This window comes from Panicum virgatum, chromosome 9K (genome assembly GCF_016808335.1).
Source record: "Panicum virgatum strain AP13 chromosome 9K, P.virgatum_v5, whole genome shotgun sequence".
NCBI classification, from domain to species: Eukaryota; Viridiplantae; Streptophyta; class Magnoliopsida; order Poales; family Poaceae; genus Panicum; species Panicum virgatum.
In genome coordinates this window covers 8,620,333-8,641,588 of record NC_053144.1, presented here as the reverse complement: position 1 = coordinate 8,641,588, position 21,256 = coordinate 8,620,333, and the positions used below count along the sequence as shown (strand labels likewise).

At 44.8% G+C, this 21,256-nt stretch overlaps 3 protein-coding genes across 6 annotated transcripts; 2 read left to right on the top strand and 1 right to left on the bottom strand.

The window, feature by feature from the left end:
* The first annotated feature begins 1,203 nt into the window (after positions 1-1,203).
* On the top strand, positions 1,204-9,148 carry LOC120649897 (pentatricopeptide repeat-containing protein At3g49730-like). 4 transcript variants are annotated; one of them, XM_039926825.1, is made up of 4 exons: positions 3,151-3,294; positions 4,184-7,173; positions 8,451-8,499; positions 8,812-9,148. In XM_039926825.1, the coding sequence occupies exon 2, from the start codon at positions 5,462-5,464 to the stop codon at positions 7,163-7,165; it is 1,704 nt and encodes a 567-aa protein (XP_039782759.1). In that variant the 5' UTR covers positions 3,151-3,294; positions 4,184-5,461; the 3' UTR covers positions 7,166-7,173; positions 8,451-8,499; positions 8,812-9,148. The 4 variants fall into 4 exon arrangements, with proteins under 4 accessions (XP_039782756.1, XP_039782759.1, XP_039782757.1 ...); XM_039926822.1 differs by lacking the exons at positions 8,451-8,499; positions 8,812-9,148 and having other exon boundaries at positions 1,204-3,294; positions 4,184-4,274; positions 4,376-4,768; XM_039926823.1 differs by lacking the exon at positions 8,451-8,499.
* A 2,034-nt stretch (positions 9,149-11,182) lies between these two features.
* LOC120649899 lies at positions 11,183-13,236 on the bottom strand. The gene is made up of 4 exons (XM_039926827.1): positions 12,930-13,236; positions 12,562-12,757; positions 12,378-12,464; positions 11,183-11,561 (listed from the first exon to the last, which is right to left on the bottom strand). The coding sequence occupies exons 1-4, from the start codon at positions 13,157-13,159 to the stop codon at positions 11,424-11,426; spliced, it is 651 nt and encodes a 216-aa protein (XP_039782761.1). The 5' UTR covers positions 13,160-13,236; the 3' UTR covers positions 11,183-11,423.
* Positions 13,237-13,327: 91 nt separating this feature from the next.
* On the top strand, positions 13,328-20,719 carry LOC120649896 (DEAD-box ATP-dependent RNA helicase 16-like). The gene is made up of 15 exons (XM_039926821.1): positions 13,328-13,816; positions 14,283-14,447; positions 14,757-14,846; positions 14,949-15,077; positions 15,747-15,847; positions 16,251-16,365; positions 16,646-16,777; positions 17,326-17,391; positions 17,746-17,925; positions 18,461-18,556; positions 18,678-18,815; positions 19,302-19,384; positions 19,646-19,683; positions 19,767-19,987; positions 20,315-20,719. The coding sequence occupies exons 1-15, from the start codon at positions 13,568-13,570 to the stop codon at positions 20,393-20,395; spliced, it is 1,884 nt and encodes a 627-aa protein (XP_039782755.1). The 5' UTR covers positions 13,328-13,567; the 3' UTR covers positions 20,396-20,719.
* Positions 20,720-21,256: the final 537 nt, after the last annotated feature.

Sequence of the window (21,256 nt, the reverse complement as noted above, 5' to 3'; positions counted from 1 at the left end):
GATGGGACAGCTGTTGGATTCGGGTGTCGGGACCGGTTTTTCGGGAGATCGGGAGATCGGGCGGGGAAATGATTTTGAATGGATTGAGCTCAACGATTGAAAAGAGATTTTGAAATTATTTAGCGCGTGATTTGATTTGGTAATTTTTCGGGATGTCACACCTCCCCGGCGCCGCTCGCCCTCTCGTCTCTCGCTCTCGCCTCTCGCTCTCGCCTCTCGCCGGAGTCTCCCTCTCCTCTCCCGTCTCGTCTTCTCGAGCTCCGGTGGGCGCCGATCCCTGACTCTGACCTGAGCACGACACTTGCCGACGGCACGGCCATCTAGACCCTTCATCTCGCTCTAGCACAGACAATGTAGCATCCTCTTCTCGTTGTCGTCCTCCTCGCCATCTCCGCCACCGCCGCCGGATTCTGGTGCTCCGGATCTCGCGTAAGTACCTCTAAACCCTTCATCTCGCTCTCGCACAGACGCTCTCGGCCTCTCGATCTCTCACTCTCCTCACCTTTTTCTATAGATGTAGACGAGATCCGTCGAGGAACTAGGGCCGGAGGGCTGGATCCGTGCTTCGTCGACCTCACCGGTGTACCTGGTGCCCCGGCTACAAAGATAAGACCCTTACCCTAACCCTAGACGACTAGATCTATGTTCTTTCCCTAACCCATGTCTTGATCTGTGCAGCTGTTGAGGAACCAGGTCACTGGCGAGTGATGATGGCCGGATCAGACGACGAGACGGTGGATTCAATTTCTGAGTTTTCTGCGTTAAAATCTGTGCTTGTTTGAAACTGCTATAAATTCTGAGTTGAATGATGGTTTTTGGCGGTATCGTGCTAATGCCGGCCCTGGCACTACCATGCCCCTTGGCACGGCACAACCCAGCTAAGTGATAGCCGTGTCGTGCTAGTGCCCGGCATCCGCACGGTGGCACTAACAGGCACGGCACGGTTAATCAACCTTGCTACTTAGTGCCGTGCCGTTTAGTGTCGTGCCAGGTCGTGCCCGTGTTGTGTAGTGCCGGGCCGGCCCGTTTGGCAAACTATATATATAATTGTTACAATTATATACAACACATACTTGTTCCAATCCAACATCATGGTTAGGATCATATGCGTAAATCAGACATCAGTGGTGCAGCAGAGATGAACAAACATGGCACAGAGAACGTCGCAGCGTCGATGTGAAAAAACGTGACGGAAAGCACCCGTCGCATGGTCCACCGCCAGACCGCCACAAGGAGAGCCACCATGCCGATGCGGCGCCTCCTCTCCGTTCCCTTTCGCCGCGGTCTCTCCTCCGCCGCCACCACCGATCTCAGCCTGGCCTCCTCCGCGGAACACGCGTACCGCCTCCTCCGCCGCCACCACTCCGACCCGCGGAGGCTCGCAGCCGCGCTGTCCGCCTCGGGCCTCGACCCCTCCTCGCCACACCTCCTCGACGCCGTCCTCCGCCGCTGCGGCGCCGCCTCTTCCCTCGCTCTGCACTTCTTCCACTGGTGCTCCCCGTCGCTGCCCTCGCCACTCCCGTCCTCCCTAGTGCTCCTCTCCAAGTCCTTCTCCCGCGCCTCCTCCCCGCCGTCCCCGTCCCTCCTCGCGCCGCTCCCCTCCCAGCTCCTCGGCCCCTCCCTCCTCTGCCCCGTCCTCCGCCGCCTCCCGCAACCGCGCCTCCTGCCGTTCGCGCTCTCGCTACTTTCCGCCCGCCCAGACCACGATCACCCCGCCCTCTTCCTCTCCCTTCTCGAGTCCCTCTCCAAGGCAGGCCACGTCGCCACCGCCGAGCAGCTTGTCGAGGAGTTCCAGCCCCGGATTCCGCTTTCACTCCGCCACTACACGGCTCTGCTTTACGGTTGGTGCCGCCAGGGCAAGCTCGACGAGGCCAAGCACGTGCTGGCTCGCATGAAGGCTGCGGATGTCGCCCTCGACGTCGTCGCCTTCAACACCCTGCTCGCCGGCTTCGTAGCAGACGGGAGGTTCGAGGACGCGTTCGAGCTGGCGCGGGAGATGGAGCGGCGTGGCTGCCCGCCGAACGCGGTGTCGTACACCACCCTGATGCAGGGGCTGGGCGCGAGGGGGAGGGTCGATGAGGCGATGAGGGTGTTTGTGGAAATGCGAAGGAAGGGATGCGCGCCGGATGCTGTCACATACGGCACACTGGTTAGCGCGTTTTGCAAGACTGGCAAGATATCCCAGGGGTACGAGTTCTTGGACGCCATGTCAAGGGAAGGCCTGCGGGTGGATGCTGCCGTGTACCATGGGTTCTTTACAACGCATGAGAAGAAGGAACAACTCGAGGAGTGCTTGGAACTGATGGAGAGGATGAGGGAGTGCCGGTGTCCACCAGACCTCAAGATATACAATGTGGTGATTCGGTTGGCCTGCAAGCTTGGGGAGACCAAGCAGGCCATAGCATTGTGGAATGAGATGGAAAATGGTGGTCTCAGTCCTGGGGTCGATACATTTGCTATCATGGTCAGTGGGCTTGTTGGGCAGGGGGCACTGATTGAAGCGTGTAGTTATTTTAAGGACATGGTTGGGCGGGGGCTCTTCGTCGCACCACAATATGGAGTGCTGAAGGACCTCCTCAATGTGCTGGTCAGAGATGAGAAACTTGAGCTTGCAAAGGATGTTTGGGAATGTATTGTTAGCAAAGGCTGTGAGCTCAATGTGAGTGCATGGACAATCTGGATCCATGCATTGTACGCTAAGAAACATGTCAAGGAGGCCTGCTTGTATTGCATAGACATGCTCGAGGCAGGCCTGATGCCACAGCCTGAAACATTCGCGAAGCTGATGAAGGGATTGAAAAAGCTCTACAACCGTCAGATTGCAGCTGAAATCACTGAGAAGGTGAGGAAGATGGCTGAGGAAAGACATGTTAGCTTTAAGATGTATAAGAGACGTGGGGTGAGGGATCTTGAAGAGAAACCTAAAGCAAAGAGAAGGAGAGAAAAGAAAAAGAGTCGCCGTAGGCAGTCTGGTCGTGGTCAGTCTAGTAGGAATGCTGAGCTTTTGGATGCTTCCGATGAAGAGGAATTTTCTGGCTAAGTTAAAATAGAATTTGTAGAGGGCAATGCATCTCTGCTTAGTTGAATTGTTCCAGGGATTTATGGACTTACAAAGCAATAAAGAAGGAAATGCTGGTGATAGTACCTGAACATCAATGCAGTATCCTTATGCCAAAGATGTATCAGGTTTGCAGTCTTCAGCTAAGAGCCAAGTGGTATCTTGATTATGTCTGAAGTTCATGGTCCACTATCTGTTGTCATGCAGATATTTGGAGGATTACTGACCCATAGGAGGTAATTGTTTTTATCCTGCCTACATATGACTATTGTCATACACAACACAAATGAATATTTTAGTTCAGGTGTTTTATTGTCGTTTCAATAGAAAGTTATGGTGACTCATTATTTGATCCTGCAAAATCTGTTAGGATGTAGTAATCCACTTATAAAGACTACTGAGCATGCATAATCTTTGGATGCACAACATGGATTGCGACTGGTGGCCCAAAGCATGTGTGCTTTCGGCCGGTTATTGCTGACGGGCATTGGTGGTACTAAGTGTTGGGACTTTACTGATAGATGGGTCCAAAGCCAGTTTCTTTTCTTTCGGTTTTCATGCTTATGTCTAAAGCAGTGTTAATTATTATTATTGCATAAATTTGACAGTACACCTCAATCCATATGCAAGTAATTGTTATGCTCACTGTAGTTATCAAGATTATGTCTGCTTATATCCGACATAAGTAACTGTTATAAGAATAGATGATATATTCTGGTAGAATTTTTATTTGAATGGTGTAAAAATATGTTTTTTATGAAAAGATGTAAAAATATGTAATTACACTGTTACAAAGAAGTTCGAGCAGTCAGGCCAGACATGCAGGTGGATGGCTGGCCCGTTGTCTTCTACTTTGGAATTTATGGTGATTGACTAATCCCAGTATCTCACCTATATGAGCTGTCCAATTTGGAAGATCAAAGAGTTTGTTTAGGTCCAGTTGGTGCAACAATATCAGCCATCTGAATCAAAGGATAAAATGCTTATTTATGCCGAAACTTGTGATTATATGGTAGCATTGGTATTGATACTGTCCCACCGGTGTATGTTTTGGAATTTTTTTATTAGTATTGATCAGCATCAGTTAACAACAGAACCTATGTCTAATTATAAATGGAACTGCAGGGATGTGATTCATAGTAGCTTCCCTCATAGATTTGGCAGCCAGGAGTTGCATCTGGCAACTGCATTTGATGTTGCAGAATTCAGCTGGAAGGTATGAAAAAAAAGATGCAGGTATTAAAATGGTATGGAATGGACAAACTGTTTTCACTAGTTTGGGAACTCAAGTTTTATTTTTGATCTTGCATCTTATAGTGCTCCAGCATATTCTGATTCTTTCAAAATCGAACTTGGTGGAGTAATGTTGGAAAGACAGCTGTTCTGGAAAAGGAAGATAGTAGGCTTTTAGAATGGATGAGGTTAGAATGCTATAATCGGACTTGTGATGTATGCTATGAATGGTAAGAAGATGCTCTTAGTTTTCCCGCAAGATGGATGCTCTGAGTTGAATCGGTATTAAGTAATGAATTTGCAAATAGAGAACTATAGGAATCCATCCAATTCTCGTTCTACAACAAGAAGATCCATGAACTGGAACGGATGGAAGATAGCACTAGGCATCCTTGTAAGTTGCAACTACTGCTGTCAGCTTCAGGCTTTAAACCCTATTCATGAACCACCTGCGTTATAATATGTCCTTTCTGGTAACTTGGGTTTGCTGAGGAAATATGCACGAGGTAAGCTGGGGTGCTCATATTCTACCATTTTTAAAGATTTCCAACGGCGGCACTGGCTTACCCCCTGTGTCCATAGCTTGTCTTGATGCTTTTTAGATGATGAATTGTTGATGCCCTTTTTAAAGTTTCGTAGCTAATCTTGATGGTCTTTTGGCCTTGAAAAATCTTGATGGCTTTTACTCCCTTTGTTACGCAAACAAAAAATGACGTTTCAATATCAATCCTTTGGATAATATAGAGACAAAGTTGTGCATTGGTGTTTTCTTTTTCTTTTTCTTTTTTTTTTTTGCTTGGAGGGTTTTATTACCATCCGTCTCAGAAACAAGCAAGCCAAAGTAACTGCATAGAGGAGTAAATGTGAAAACAATACCTAGATAATCTAGAACGTCAATAGTAGTTAGTTTGACGCATGGAAGTGTTTCCTCTACACTGCATAGGGAGTCATCTCACTGACGCGTGGACCCAACTGCCGTCGGCCCACCCGTCAGTGGGGGAGTCCCCTGCAGTTTCTCTCTCCCCCATGTTGGCCAGTCCCACCCTTCGCCTCGTCTGAGAGAGACTCCAAAATCCGAAGCCCCTGCACCCGTTTCCCCACCCACCGCCCCAAAATTTGAAATTCTTTTCGCTTCCCTCTTCGCCGGCCTCCGACCCCCGAGCTCCCGCGATGGCGGATCCGCCGCCTGTGCTCACGCTCCTCGTGCAGAAGGGCCCCTGCAAGGGGGAGACCCGGCGGGGCCGTGCCGGCGCGGCGCTCCGTGTCGGCCGCGTCGCCAAGGGCAACCACCTCGCCGTGCGCGACGCCGGCGCTTCGCAGAGCCACCTCTCCGTCGAGTTCCTCGCGCCGCCCGCGGCACGGTGGGCCGTCACCGACCTCGAGTCCTCCAACGGCACCCTCCTCAACGGGGTGCCCCTCGTGCCCACTGTCCCCGCCCCGCTCTCCGACGGGGACCTCATCAAGATCGGGGAGAGCACCGTGCTGTCCGTCTCCATCTCGGCCGATGAGGGCCTGCGACCACCCCTCGCGGCCACTAGGCGGTCCGCGCGCAACGCAGCGGCGGCGGCGGTGGAGGAGGAACAGGGTCCCGCGGTGACGCGCAGGGCCGGACGGAAGAAGGCTGCTGCGGCGGAGGCTCCCGAAGCAGAGAAGGAAGAAGCTCCAGTTCCGACACGCCGCGGCGGGCGTAAGAAGGCCACGGAGCCCCCTGATTCAGAGAAGGAAGTGAAGGAGGAAGCTCCAGTTCCGACGCGCCGAGGTGGGCGGAGGAAGGCAGCGGAGACCCCTCAAGTGGAGACGGAAGAGGAAGAGGAGGAAGCGGCAGTGCCGCGCCGTGGCCGGCCGAGGAAGGCTGCAGCGACGGCTGCCCTTCCGCCACAGCCGCAAAGTACGAGGTCAACGAGAGCTGCTGCTAGGAGAGGTGATGCAGTGGGGAGTGGAAACGATGAGGGGAAGGTGGAGTGGACCGGACGGGTTACAAGGGCAAGTGTAAGGAAGGCCACGCATGCTGTTCCTGAGGAGGACGAAGAGGGAGAGGTGCCTGTGAACAGGGATCAGGTAGGGAATCCTCCAAGGGCGACAGGTCCCAAGGGTGGTGAAGAGAAGGATACGGTAGAAACCAGAGATGGAACTTCAAATACATCAGAGGAGGTGCTGGCGGCTGGGAGAGGTCGCACAGAGAGTAACAGAGGAGGCAGAAGAAAGGCTACGAGGGCAACCACAAGGAAGGCTGATGATGCTATGATTGAGGAGGATGCTGAAAAGGAGCAAGAGGAAAGTGATATGACTGATGTAAGAGAATGCAGGGGCAGTCCACGGAGGGTGATGGCACCGAATGATGGTGGTGAGGAGGGTAAGGTGCCAACTGGGGACAGCAAGTTGGATAGAACCTCAAAGGCATCCATGGAGGATGAGAAGATGGTGGATGTGGAGGAGGATGCGCCATTGGCTCCGAAAGGGCAGACAGGGACGGCAATACAGGGGAGGGTCAATGCTCAGCGTGCTACTGCCAACAACGATGCCATGGAGGAAAGGGAGGGGAAGAATTCAAGCAGGGGAGAGGAAAATGAAGTTGATCGCGAGTTGAGGGAAAGAATGTTGCCGGGATCAAAGCTGGATGGTGTTGGAGAAGAGGAAGAGAATGACAAGAGGGAAGCTATTGGTGGCAGTGGGGAGGAAGGGCTTGTGGAGGAGAGGACTGGGATAAGCAGCTTAGAGAATATGACATTGGGGGAGTGGTTTGTTCGGATCGAGAGATACCTTCTAGCAAAGAACGAGGAGGCTGCTGAAAAAGCGATAGCTGAAGTTCGAGAGAAACATCAGTGTTTCTGCGAGCATCTTAAAACGCTCGAGAAGAGTTCTGATCCTTCTTAAGATCCATGGTACGTTCAGCAGAATCAAGCAATTTTGCTATACTGCAGTTAAAATGTTTTCGTGAGGAACCTAGAAAATTTGTGACTAAATCTTTTAGGGTTTTGCCCTATAGTGCATGGTTCTTAAGGCGTCGCCTAGGCGTCGCCTAGGCGACGCCTAGTCGTCCAGGCGCTCAAAAATCCAAGGCGTCCGCCGACGCCATGCCAAAAGAGAAGCAAACTGAGAGGGAGGGTGAGGGAGGAGGGAGAGGAAGAGGAAGGGAAGGATTTCGACGATCTGCGGGGGAAGGGGAACAAGAGGGAGGGGGTGGCGGCCTACCTGAGCATGGTGAGGAAGGTGGGAGAGGGAGCGCCGACGAGCTTCGGCGGCGCGAGGGCCTGGCGACGGCGCGCGGGTCCGGTAGTGGTGTCTCGCGGGGCCGGCGGCGGCGTCTGGCGGAGCAGCAAGGGCGGGCCGGCGGCGGCGTCGGGCGGAGGAGCGACGGCGGGCCGGCGGCGCGAAGGGAGAGGGAGAGCTGAGAGGGCAGAGTGCTGGGGCCGGCGGCGCGAAGGGAGAGGGAGAGCTGAGAGGGCCGGCGGCGCGGATGAGGAACAAGAGGGAGGGTTCTGGAGGAGTGGAGGGTGGAGATGGGTGGAGATGTTATTGTTGGGCTGGGCCTAACTGTTGGGCTGGGCCTCTTCTTTGCCTTTTTTACTCTTTTTATTTCCTATTTCTTTTCATTTCTTCCCTGTGGCATATGAGTAAGGCGTCGCCTTGCTCGCCTAGGCGTCCGCCTAGGCGTCGCCTCGCCTTGCAGACAGGGTCGCTCGCCGTGCCTCGCCTTAACGCTTTAAGAACATTGCTATAGTGAATGCTGATTCTAATTAGATACATTCATTTATTGCCTATTCAATTCTTGGGCCATTTTCTACCAAATGACTTGTTTACGAGTGCCACTTGGTAATTTTGATTCTTCTCATATGTAAAGAGAACTGTGCCGTAGTATAGGCAAAGTGAAAAGCGGATTCTGCTTATTCAGTTCATTCCTAGAATCTACTTACTGATGTATTGCTGCAAAATCATGTTGTTTGGCACATATTCTCGTTAAATCTGTGAAAAGAGCTGAGATACTTTTTGAAAGACAAAAGGAGCTGAGATATAAGCTGTGTGAAACAAGGCCATAATTCTCCAGGGACTTCTTTTGTCCATGTTTACCTTTTGTTTTTCTTGTTGTAACTTATACTAACACTATGCATTTGCATTGCTGACAAATTTCTTGGGCCTGTGCGCTGTGGTTTCATGAAAGTCAATGGCGCACAGTTCACCTGCAATTTTGGCTTCTGCCTTACCCTTAGGTATGCTGAGTAAAAAATTAACAAGAACCATTTGGTGTATTTATTTCAAAAAAAGCAAGAACCATTCGGTGTAAAAGAATCTAGCAAATTCTTTTAGGGTATTACACATTCATGGTTGGCGGTCCTGAGTGATTCCACAAGAATTAGAATGCTCAATTTTAAGCTTTTCAGAAAAAGAATTCTCAATTTTTAAATCATTGTTTTCTTTTGGTGATCCTGCCCTAGAACTAGTAGATTTACTTTCTAATAACTAATAGATTGCTTATTTGGCTATTACCCACAACTTGCTTAAGCCTGCCATGTTTTCTGCAGGATAATCTGGAACTACTTTGGTCAATCTAACACTGGGTGATTTCGTGACAACCGGATATCACAATGAAGACAACATTTTGCTGAAGTGTCGCAAACTGTAGGATTGTGGTGTAGCCACCATTAGCGAGGTGGTGATTGTGGAAGTTGTTTGTTCCGGAATGTAGTACTAGTATGTATTTTTTTTCTCGAATAGTACTAGTATGTATAAAGCAGTAGAGTTGAACTTCCATGTAATTCACCATTGCATCCAGTAGGGTTGCTTCTGTTAAGCATGTTCTACTATGATAGTTAACTGTAATATATCCTGTTATTTTGGATATCTAGACAATGTTGTATCGACCGGAGTTTGAAAAACAACTAGAGGTAGTCTTCTTCTCTAGGTTCCCTCCTCCCTCTCCCTCTCCCTCTCCCTCTCTCTCTCTCTCCCTCTCTCTCTCCCTCTCTCTCCCTCTCTCTCTCCCTCTCTCTCTCTCTCTCTCTCTCTCTCTCTCTCTCTCTCTCTCTCTTCCTGTTCTGTTTCCAACTGTGATACAAATCTGTCATTTGTATCATTGCACATGTTGCTCCTCTTATCTGTTTGACACTGAACTTATTCTGCATCTGCACTTGCTGTCTTCCTCTCGCCTGATATGCACATTACAGTGCGTGAGTGCAAGAAAAATGTGCAGCCTTGTTTTGAGACTGGAATGTCTCCTGCCTGATAAACTGATAACGGGGCTTGTTCAGCACGAGAAACATCAAACCTTGTTTTCTAGACCGGCTAAACGTTCGTTACTATACTTGGCTGGTCTGTATTTACATTTGTCTGCAGGACCAGCGCCACCTCTGGAAATACATTAGTTCTAGATTCTGATGCATCGCTATGATTTAGTGCGTCTGATGATCACGTTTCAGTCCAAACATAAGATCCTTGACCTGCTGCAAGTTGCAGCCATCATCTTATTGTTAAACAAACATATTACTAGGGATGAAAACGGATCGGATACGGACGGATATCACTGATATCGTATTTGTTTTCATATTTGTGTTCGAATACGGAGTGGATACGGATAGTATTAGTTTTTGTCGGATAAGATTGTAATGGATATCGACATCATGAAAATATAACTTTTGAGCATTCGAATACGGATCGATTACGGATATTGGATACTCGGAATCGGATACGGACGGATAAAAACCCTTCCAGACCGGATCGAATTCGAATACGGTCGAAAAATATCCGTACCATTTACATCCCAACGTATTACTGAATTTTAAAGTAGCGAACGGCATCCTGAATCCTGATCCCTTGTGTGCTGTATACAATTTTTTTGGATAAGTCTATTTTACAACCTCGAACTAGTCAAGAAGTCCGTTTTTCAACCTCCAACTACGAAACCGGGTAACCTAGGCCCTCGAACTGGCAAAACCGTCCGAATCACCCCCTCGAGCACTGTAGCAAGCTGTTTTGAGGGCGGTTTTGCTACAGTAGCATTTTCGAATTTCTGGAATTTCACACCTCTCTCAATTAAATAAGAAAAAAAGCATAGTTAATATTGTCTAAAAATCATGATATTTTTTTGGGAGGTAGATAAAAAGACAAGGAATTTATTTTGGCTAGATGTGATACATTAAACATAATGAAATTTGAATTATAAATTTTAAAAATGGGTAGAATTCAAAATTTCTTGAAGTTTTGGGTTAGCTAAACCTTTGATAAAAATGAAATAAAAATATGATAATTCATAATTTTTTATTTAGTTTAATAAGGTATTTTTTATTGGCCCAAGTTTTTATGAAAGTTTTTGAATTACTTCGCAATGCTCAAATTTGAATCAAATTTGATTCCTCAAATTTTAATTTATGAATTTTCTATAGAACTTGGGCCAATAAAAAGTACCTAACTAAACTAAATAAAAAAATATGAATTTTCATATTTTTAATGCATTTTTATCATAGGTTTAGCTGACCTAAAAATTCAAGGAATTTTGAATTCTACCTATTTTTAAAATTTTATAATTCAAATTCCTTTATGTCTATTGTAGCACATCTAGCCAAAATAGATTCCTTGTCTTTTGATCTACCTCCCAAAAAAATATCATGATTTTTAGACAATATTAACTATGCTTTCTTTATTATTTAATTGAGAGAGGTGTGAAATTCCAGAAATTCGGAAATTTTACTGTAGCAAAACCGCCTTTGGCTGAGCCAGGGTTGTTTTCGAAACGGTTTCGTTAGTTGGAGGTGTAGGATGTCCGGTTTCGTAGTTCAAGGGCCAAAATCGGACTAGCGTGATAGTTCAGGGTTGAAAAGCAGACTTTTCCCCAATTTTTTTACCTATGCAGCACCAAATACAGCATACAAATAGGTGGGCTAGTTCACGAGACACCCATTAGTAACAAATAATCAGACTGCTTGCAAATTGATTTTCAGAAACAGCTGGTACATGGGCCTTCTTGAAAAACAAATACATCCCAGCGCATGCAGTGACGGTCACTGGAGGCCATGTACAGAATGAAGTGTTCGATCATTGAGAGCACACAGGTTACAGAAACTACAATTTTTTCAATCTAAAAATCTAAGCCCCCCAGCCAGTAAATTCTTCTAGCCTTAGTAAAGTAGCTCGGTGTGGATCATCGTTTCCTCTTGCCACGCATTTTTGATTCGCTCTTCACGTTACCACTGGTTGGTGACTTCGACCCAATTGCCGAGCTCCATAGTGCTCTCTCCACATCTGAGGGTGTGAAACTTTCTTCTCCTACAGTTAGTTCCTTCAGGGCAAACAGAAATATCAGCAAAATGGCAATCAAGTACTCATATGTTTATACAGATTGTACTTTTTATCCAATGCTCGGCTGATACTGAATTACTGATATGAGCCTACAATCTACATTTGAAATAACATCTAACTGAACTAGTGTAATGTAGGACAAAGTTAGTACTGCAGAGGCTGCATGACCTGCAAACAATAAAATGCTTTTCTCCTATTGCCCTAGTGTGCCAACCAAAGCCTGGAATAGAAAAATAAACAAGCAGGTGAAAAAAAAATGCCGTATCACCCTGGTGCACACCCTGAAAATTTATCCGCACAATGTTGTCAAATTTATTCGATGTTAGCATTTGCAGGTCTTCAAATTGCAGAACCATGCTGTTATTCATACAGGTAGTGGGATCCTTTCTAGTAACAGTCCATTGATGTAGAAATATATGTTCAATAATAGTCTAATTGTTATAGTTTCTGAACACCAAGCCTTAAAAGAAAGCACAATCAGCTATGTATTCCAGTTTGTACATACCAAGAGGGGGTTAACACACCAAGTATAGTTAAACGTATTTTATGTAATCTGCTCAAATTTTTTCCATATTGGTATATTGACTAGGATAATCTAGTTATGGCCAAACTCTAGTGATGATCACTACACGAAAACATTAATCAGCTGCAAATTTTGGCAGCCACCTGGGCAAAGGTACAGTTTGTGTCACACTAAACACTTCAAATGACCAGGCGGAGACGTTAACTTTGCTTTGCAACATTGACACATTGTAAGCAACCATGCGATTTGTTATGTCAACAGGATAAACTATACCTTTGCTTTTGCCTGCAATTTGTCAGCAAATGCAAGGTACTGCTTCAGTGTGTACTCCTTTGCATTGGCCAAGGCCGCTACCATCGCCTGCACATAGTCCGTCCAAGCTCACAGCATTACATTGCCGGTCAACCCTCAAAGAGATGCAAAGAAATGTAGAGGACATTTTGCACAACAAACCCACCTCGTCGGACATGAACGGCGCGACATCCGGCGCGTAGGCGGCGAGCACGGCGGACGCAGTGGCGGGGCCGACGCCCTTGAGCACGGTGAGCTCGGTGATGGCCCTGCTGAGGTCGGGCAGCGCCGCGAACGCCTTGCGCGATGCCGACTCCACCACCGCGTCGTCCAAGCCCTTGACGAAATCCATCAGTCTCGGCCTGGCCACAAGAGCCCAACCAATCGTCGGTACTAACAAGCTTCTGAAGAAATTTCAGGAACGAGGACCGGACCACGCTCTAGGAACTAGGATCCGAAACTTCCAACGCAAAGCAGCGGGAAGGAAGAAGCTAGGAACAAGCATGAGAGTTCGAGACCGGCGGCCGGACCGACCTCCACTTGCCGCGGGAGAGCTTCCACTGGAGGAGGCGCGCCAGCTCGGGCTTGGCGATGAAGGGGTCCGGATCGCGGCCGCGCAGGAGGGCCGGGAGGTCGTGGCGGTAGAAGGAGTCCACGGCCACGAGATCGGGCTTGTCCAGGGCTTCGAGCCGGCGGTCGTACGCGGCCAGCGCCGCGCGCCACGCCGCCGCGTCGCCGCTCGCGAAGTCCACCGTCTCCGCCATCGTCAGCTCGGCACACGGTCGGGCCGGGGGCCGGCGCCTGGCAAGAGGGAGAAATGGGTCGCTGAACCCAAGAAACAGCTAAACCGGCCGGTTTCCAGAAAACCGGCTATATTTTTGGGTTTTTGGAATCTTAAACCCTAAACCCTCCATCGCACCGTTGCTCTGCCGTAGATGTAGGGGTAAATCCGGAATGCGGCAAAATTGAGGGCGAGGGTTTCTGCTTTTGCGGTCGCGCTCCCTCTTCTTCAACCGCCGCCACAACTCGCTGCGCCTCTTCATCGGAGGCCTTACCGCCGGCGACCTGGCTGAGCAGGACAGCGTCCTTCCACCGTAGAAGTCATCTGTCGCCCTGAGGCGCTCCTCCGCAGTTTTTTATTTGAAATAATTTGGCGATTTGACTGAACGCCGATGCGCCGCGTGAAGCCCACCCCTGAGATGGAAGAGGAGGCGGAGGAGGTCAGGCAGGAAGTCGAAGGTGATGGCGGGGCGGAGTGGAGCCCGGATGCTGGGGCCGGCGGCGAGGAGGGGGCGGAGGAGGAAGAGAAGGAGGTGGGCTTCGATGAGCTGGGCCTGGACGAGCAGCTGAAGAGGGCTCTGAGGAAGAAGGGCATCGCGAAGGCAACCCCGATACAGCAGGAGGCCATCCCGCTCATCCTGGTGCGTGATTTCTGGCTTTTATTCTCCTTGTGTTGTGGGTACCTTTTTGTTTCGTGCGAATTTAGTTCAGATGTTCGTCATCTGCAATCCAATCGGCTACAAGGCTCGGGTATGTAATTATTACTGTAGCGTTGACATCTTAGAGTTTGGTAAGAAAATAAACGATAAATGGTGCAGGAACTATGGAATTTCAGCCCCCTTTATACTTTAAAAACTTTGATTCTGACTAGTGTGATGGTAATATGCAAATTACAGCGCTATTTGGATAGTCTGCATTTCTTGAAGACAGTCCTATTTAAATTTAGTTTTAGGCAAGCATATCACAAGAAGGATCTGGTTCACAAACTGCTGTGGCCTGCCCACAATACCCAATAACACTCCAGACAATCACTTATCCAGATCATGTGCAAACATTTTTTTTCTGTAGTTTCTGACTCTGATCAGCAACCAAATGTTGTGGCTCCAGGAAGGGAAGGATGTGGTTGCAAAGGCGAAGACTGGCTCTGGAAAGACCTTTGCCTACCTTCTCCCATTGCTGCATGACCTATTGAAGTTATCCTCAGAAGGCCGTATATGTAAACCCGCACCAAATGCCTTCATCCTGGTGCCTACACGAGAGTTATGCCAGCAGGTAGTGGGCCTCAACCTTTCTTTTGCTGAGATTGTTTTATGATTTAGTTTGGGTTTAATTGAGTTGTTACAAATGCGATATCTATAGTAGTTTAAAGATATAAATATCATCACTCTGATACATCCTGATTCATATGTGAATTTTATTGATGTTGGGTTCACTGAAGTTTGCAGAGTACTTTGATACATCCTGATTCATTGGTTTGTAACTGGATATAGTGCAGTGCAAACATATGATTATTATATCCACTATGTCATCTCCGCCAAAAAGAAACTAACTCTGGTGTCATTATATATTTGCTTACTGTAGGTTTATAATGAGGCATCATCTCTCCTTGAGTTCTGTACATCCAAATTAAAGGTTGTGCAAGTGACTGCTAGCATGTCGGATAAGGATATTGTGAGACAATTCTATCTCATTTCATTATTATTTTGTCAACTTGATATTTGTATCCTTTCATTATGTCTACAAGCATAACTAACTAAACCCTGTTATTTGCAGACTGTTGCATTGTCTGGCCCTCCTAATATTCTTGTTTCAACTCCAGCTTGTGTTGCAACATGCATATCAAAGGGCATTATGCGTGGATCATCAATCAAAGAATCTCTTTCAATGATGATTCTCGATGAGGTGCACTTCATTTGTCTTTTATGCATTTTTGTTGTTTACATACTTTATGAGTCCTCCAATATAAACATGAATGCCAGTGTTGACGTTGTGTGTATTCTCTTTCAGTCTGAACTGATGTAAAACTACACTGTTCCGATTTTGAAGCTGTTCTTCCATTACCTGATTGAGTCTTTGAGTTTCATTTGTTGTATTTAATATTTATTGGTGCATATGATGATACTAATTTTGAGCCACTGCAAAAATTTGGAGATCCAAATTTGTGGTGACATTTTATAAAAGCTGCAGTGCTACTTCATCCATTATTATAGGGCATATTTTGATATATAAAGTCTTCAAAAGTATATATTGACCTTTAATTTCTCTTACAACATGTAATTTTGTCCATTGCCACAAAATTAACAGCATCTTAAAGCACTTTGAAATATGAATCTATTGATACCACATTTATAGTCTAAACATACATATAAATTGACTAATTGTTGGTCAAAGCTTACACACTTTGACCTTTTCAAATCAAAATATGCCTTGTAAAAGTTAAGGGAATACCAAATATGCTATTTTATAGTATTGCACATCAAATTACGCACTTCTGTGGAGTGTGGATTGACCATAATGTTCAGGCAAGCTCCTTTCGAAGAATATGCTAATCTATTAATGGTTAGTTCCCAGGCTGACCTTCTTCTGTCCTATCGCTGTGAGGATGACTTGAAAGCTCTCATCCCACATATCCCAAGAAGCTGTCAGTCCATTCTGATGTCTGCAACCTCAAGGTCAAATGTGCTCCATGTTCCTTTTTTTTTTTTTTTTGCATTTACGCATCCTATCTTGCTTACACTACCTAATTTTAAGATTTCTCTAAGGGTCTCATTTTTCTATATACTTAATCAGATACTTGGCACTTCAAATTGTGACCTTTTGGCTGTATACAGTTTTTTCATGCTGATTCTCTTAAGTGGAAGGTTGCTGTTAGACCTGTTTGTGCTGTATCTTCTCTTCGTAACACTCTGCTAGTAGTTCAATTGACATGCGTTTAATAGATAAGCATTGGAGGTTGAATCCATGTATTGCTATCCCTTGTTACAGGAAAAGATTAATAGTTGTATGATTTACTTGAGCCCCTGCTTCCATTTGTCTTTCATTTATCTAGTCTGGTACTGAATTGGACTGTCACAGCTCTGATGTCGACAAATTGACGAAGCTACTTCTGCACAACCCATTTGTTCTAACTCTTACGGAGGTTGGTCGAGCTAAGGATGATGTGATCCCCAAAAACGTTCAACAGTTTTGGGCAAGTCTCTTCTGCTGCCATTTAATTTGACATTTATGAACTTGTTCTCCATTTCCGTATTACTATTGCAAGTTTGCAACTGGGATATTCTGAAAACTTCTAAGGGGAAATAAAGAGTTCCCATATTTGATATCGTTTCATTTTCCTATCTATTCTTTATCTGGACCATTCTTAGATTGTGAAAGGTTTTCTTATTTGCAATTTTTTGGCTGAATTTATTTGGCATTTTGCGCATTAATTTCTGCATCACAATCATTATGTTTCATTCTTTTTTACCCAGATCTCATGTGATGCCAAGGATAAGATGCTTCATATCCTTGCACTCTTAAAGTTTGAGCTTATTCAGAAGAAAGTTCTTATATTTGTCAACTCGATTGATGCAGCATTCAGATTACGACTGTTCTTGGAAAAGGTAGATTGAACTACTAGTCGTACCCTAATATGAAATGTGATTGGTGATCTAGATCTGTGAATTTGAATGCTAGTTTGCTCGACACCAAAAAGAACTTTCACAGTGTCCTGAATTGATTCTTGGAATTCCTGTTTGAGATAATTCAAAACTTCTTGTGCTGCAATAGTTGAACTTGTGACATACTTTGGCCCGAACCACTCTCTGTTCCTTTCGTATTTGATATTTTAAATATAATCGTTGAGTCTCTTGATTTTTCATTAAATTCATTTTTCTCTTAAGCTACCTGTAGGATACTGGTTCAGGCAAGTCTGTAAAAAATGCATGAAAGGAGTTATAAACAGATCGGTGCTACATTTGTACTGTCATTTTAAGATAATGCTATGCAAACTTATACGTACACTATGATTATTTGCAGGAATACTATTCACTTCACTGCTTTTGTTGACATATTACTTTGTTCATCGCTGTTTGCTGCTGTGTGGTTTCTATTTTCCATATACACCATGTATTATTATTGCAATCTCATGATCAATATATGCTCTATACAGTTTGGGATAAGATCTGCGGTGTTGAATGCTGAGTTGCCACAAAATTCTCGGCTACATATTATCGAGGTAGCATATTCCATGGCTTGTATTAAAATTTGTAACTAGGAGAATTTAATTGCTTAAATGAAGCAAACAACTCGATTCTGACTTGAACTCTCAGATAGGTTCCCTCCCTTAGATTGTATATTAATTCTGTAGTTGTGATTAATTCTGCTACTTTTATTGATTCTAACTGTAGCTTAGTATTATGTTTCTATGACTTGAATAGCAATATCTGCAAGGGTACCAGTTAAACAGTATTCAAATTATTTAAAGCTTTGATATGATTTTTTCCTTCTATGTTCCATTAGAAGCTTGCACAGATTACTTCCTTGCACTGACAAGGTAACTCCAGAAATGACTTATTACTTTATTTCTTAGGCATTCAATGCTAGATTATTTGATTATCTGATAGCAACGGACGATGCTAAAACAAAGGCGGAGAAGCAAACTGATAAGGAAAACAAGAAAGAGGCAAGGGTGTCCCGCAAACATTGGCAGCAGACTTTAGATGCTGAATTTGGAGTTGTCAGAGGAATTGACTTCAAAAATGTATTCACAGTAAGTTAATATCTTGGTATAATCGTGTATTCACAGCAGTTATGTGTGATTGACTCAGTAGCTGAGATCTTTGCTTAGGACAACTGCTGGACCTACTTTGTTCTTATCTGATAATGCATATCCTGTATTCCTGTTATTGTTAGTTCTCGTCTGAGTCTTACTCCTATAGGGATTGACCATCTTCTTGGAATTCTTCACTGATATTGAGTTGTAAAAGCATTTCTGTAGATGATATGTTCAATGCAAGTTTTATTATATTTGCTTCGTTGAGTTTCACGGTTGCATCATCTGATATTCATCATGAGCAGTAGATGCTGAATTTGATGTACTGAGAAATCGTCAACCAATGCTCCTCCCTAAAATATATTAAAGAGGCCACTGGTTCTCTCAAAAAGATGTATAGCAGAAGTTTAAATTTTATCATCCTTCTCTCTCACGCATATCAGCTAAACAAGGTCACCATAAATGTCATTGCTGATCTCACAGTTGAAGTTTTGAAGATACAGGATTGACCATTATCTTTAACTTTTTTTAGGTAGTTAATTTTGACATGCCACCGGATCCTGCTGGGTATGTTCACAGAATAGGACGAGCAGGGAGAGCAAATAAGACTGGTGCATCCGTATCGCTTGTAAGTTAAATTTTACATGGTTCCATCATATAGATTAGCATCAGGAATAAGTATCATGTTGTAAAGTTTCTACATGTTCTGGTGTCAATGCCCTCACTTTTTTTGTTAATCGCTGCTTCAGGTTTCAGAAGAGGAGAGTAGTATTTTTGAAGACATTGAGCATATGTTTCAAGAAGTTGAAAATAAAGATACAGAGTGCATTTCACCTTTCCCACTACTTACAAAAGATGCTGTCAACTCTCTACGATATAGGGCTCAGGTCAGCAACTTGAATCTCTTTTAGCAATTCTGTATTGCTATTTCCGCCTATCTTTTTTCAACATTATCCTGAAATAGTAGGTATTGAACAATTGCTTTGTGAGGTTGTGCTAGACTGCTAGTATGAGTAAGGCATGGTTGCCTGGTGGGAATCTACTATTGTGATTGCTGACTAGTCTGAAAGCGAATATAGTATTAATGAGCTATCCTGTTGTTGGCTGCCAAGATGGATTCTCGATCATTTTTTTTTTTACAATTGTCCTTTCCATGTCCCTTTTGTTTGCTGTTTGCTTAGGCAAGCTATTTCACTAAGTAGTAGGCAGGCAGATAAGCAGAATTGTTGGTGCGGTCATCTTTTCTAGCTTGAGCACATGGGGTTCATTTTTGCAGAAGTTTTTTTTACAGTTCTTGCATCAATTTGTTTGTGTACTCTTGAAACAGCAATACTAATTTGGGTGGCTAACGTTAAATGACCCTGCTCTTACAGGATGTTGCGAGGAGTGTGACAACACGTGATATACAGGAAGCACGTCGCCAAGACATAAAGAATGAAATCCTGAATTCTGAGAAGTAAGATTTTGTTGTAAATGCAACTTGCATAATGATATTTGAATCTCTTGAAAACAACCTCCTGGTTCTCCTTGGAAAAAAGGGGAAAATCACAACTAGCTGGATACTTCTAGCTAATAAAATGTGTGATTTCTTGCTGATAGAATGAATATACAAATGTGTACATTTTGCTATTTCATGAAAAAAATGATCATCTTCATTCAAAGCTATTTCTGCTCCCGAATTTTTTTTCCATAACAATGACCCCTTTTCATCCTGTAGATTGAAGTCTCATTTTGAAGAGAATCCAAGAGACCTTGGTATGATTCATGAGCCTTGTGCAAATAGTTGTTAGTAAAGTAACCTGTCTGACCAGTCTATACTGTTTTTTGTTTCTTTTCAGATTTGCTCAAGCACGATAAGTTGTTAAGCAACAAAGAAATTCCCGCGCACCTACGTGACGTTCCTGACTACCTAATTGATCCGAAAACAAAAGAAGCCAGCAATGTTGTCAAACTTTCCAGGGCTGCTATGGGTATTGACAAACCCCAAAGGCGGAAACGACAGATATTCAAGGGAGGATCTGGCAAAAGTAGAGACCCCCTTAGGACTTTTTCTGCTGAGGTACATTTATCCATTTAGTGACTTTGGTAACCTTATTTACAGTTCCAGACATTATCCATGCCCTGCTTCCCTGAACAATGATGATTTTTTCCTCCTTCCTGGCTTGTTTCTTGTTTGATCATGAGATAATTCATGCCATAGTTGCCAGATGGTACAGTCTGGGATGAACATATCATCATTAGTCCAGATGAACAAGCCCACAAGTGATTAAAGAAGCATAAATAATTGAAATAATCTCTAGCGCACCCTGGATCTTTTTCTTCAGTCTGTTTGTTAAATGATACTTGTGCAATTCTTTCCTGCACTGATTTTCTTGTTTGCTGGTAGGGCAAATCACGGAGACGAGGCAGGAAAGATAGAGAGGGGGAGCAGGATAGAAGAAAAAAGAGTAAGAAGGCAGAAAGCTGATGTCTACCAAGGAGTTTTACTATTAGCTCGCTCAGTTTTGTAGGCTTCTCGACTTCTTGTTTACTTCCAAGGATAGAAGAAAGAAGAGTAAGAAGGCAGAAAGCTGATGTCTTCCAAGGAGTTTTACTATTAGCTCGCTCAGTTTTGTAGGCTTCTCGACTTGTTGTTTACTCCACTCAGCTGTGGAATCTTTAGACAGGTTCTGTAAACAACGGCAAGGTTTATGGGCGGCAATTTATTTTACTGGTGACAGTGACACTAGTGACCATGGGGTGTAGAATTTGTTTATCGCCTGATGGGAAACTTCTAATTTCTTTCCAAGTATCATGCTCTTCTTGAATCCATGCGCTGCAGTTCAGAGAAACATTAACAGTGATGCGAACAAAAGATTCAGGATTTGATTGAACTACCAAAATTCCTTCACCAGAGCTGGGAATATTAAGACCATAACCGATGTGATGATTTAGCTACTATTCTTACTATATAGTCGCTCAGTTATGTAGGGATTCGTGCTGCTGATAATGGTGCTTTTAACACCATAGCGGCAACAAAGGGAATTCTTGGTTTGTTTCAATTCACACTAGCATCAACGGTGAATTTGCATGTTTTTCCTTTCTTGCAGCTGGAAATATCTGGAGACACCTATGTTTTCTCTTTTTTTTTATTAGGAGGAACATATAATAATTGATAGATTCAAGCGATTGGTCTTCTATAAAGGGAAATGGAAAATGCTTCCCTTAAAAATAGTACAACTCTGTTACAAACTTACAATAGATCATATGTTTCGGGCCCTTTGGTAGATGAGGCCAAAGCCTTTTTGTTGGCAAGGGATGTGGTGTGGGCAATCGTACTTGGCGATTT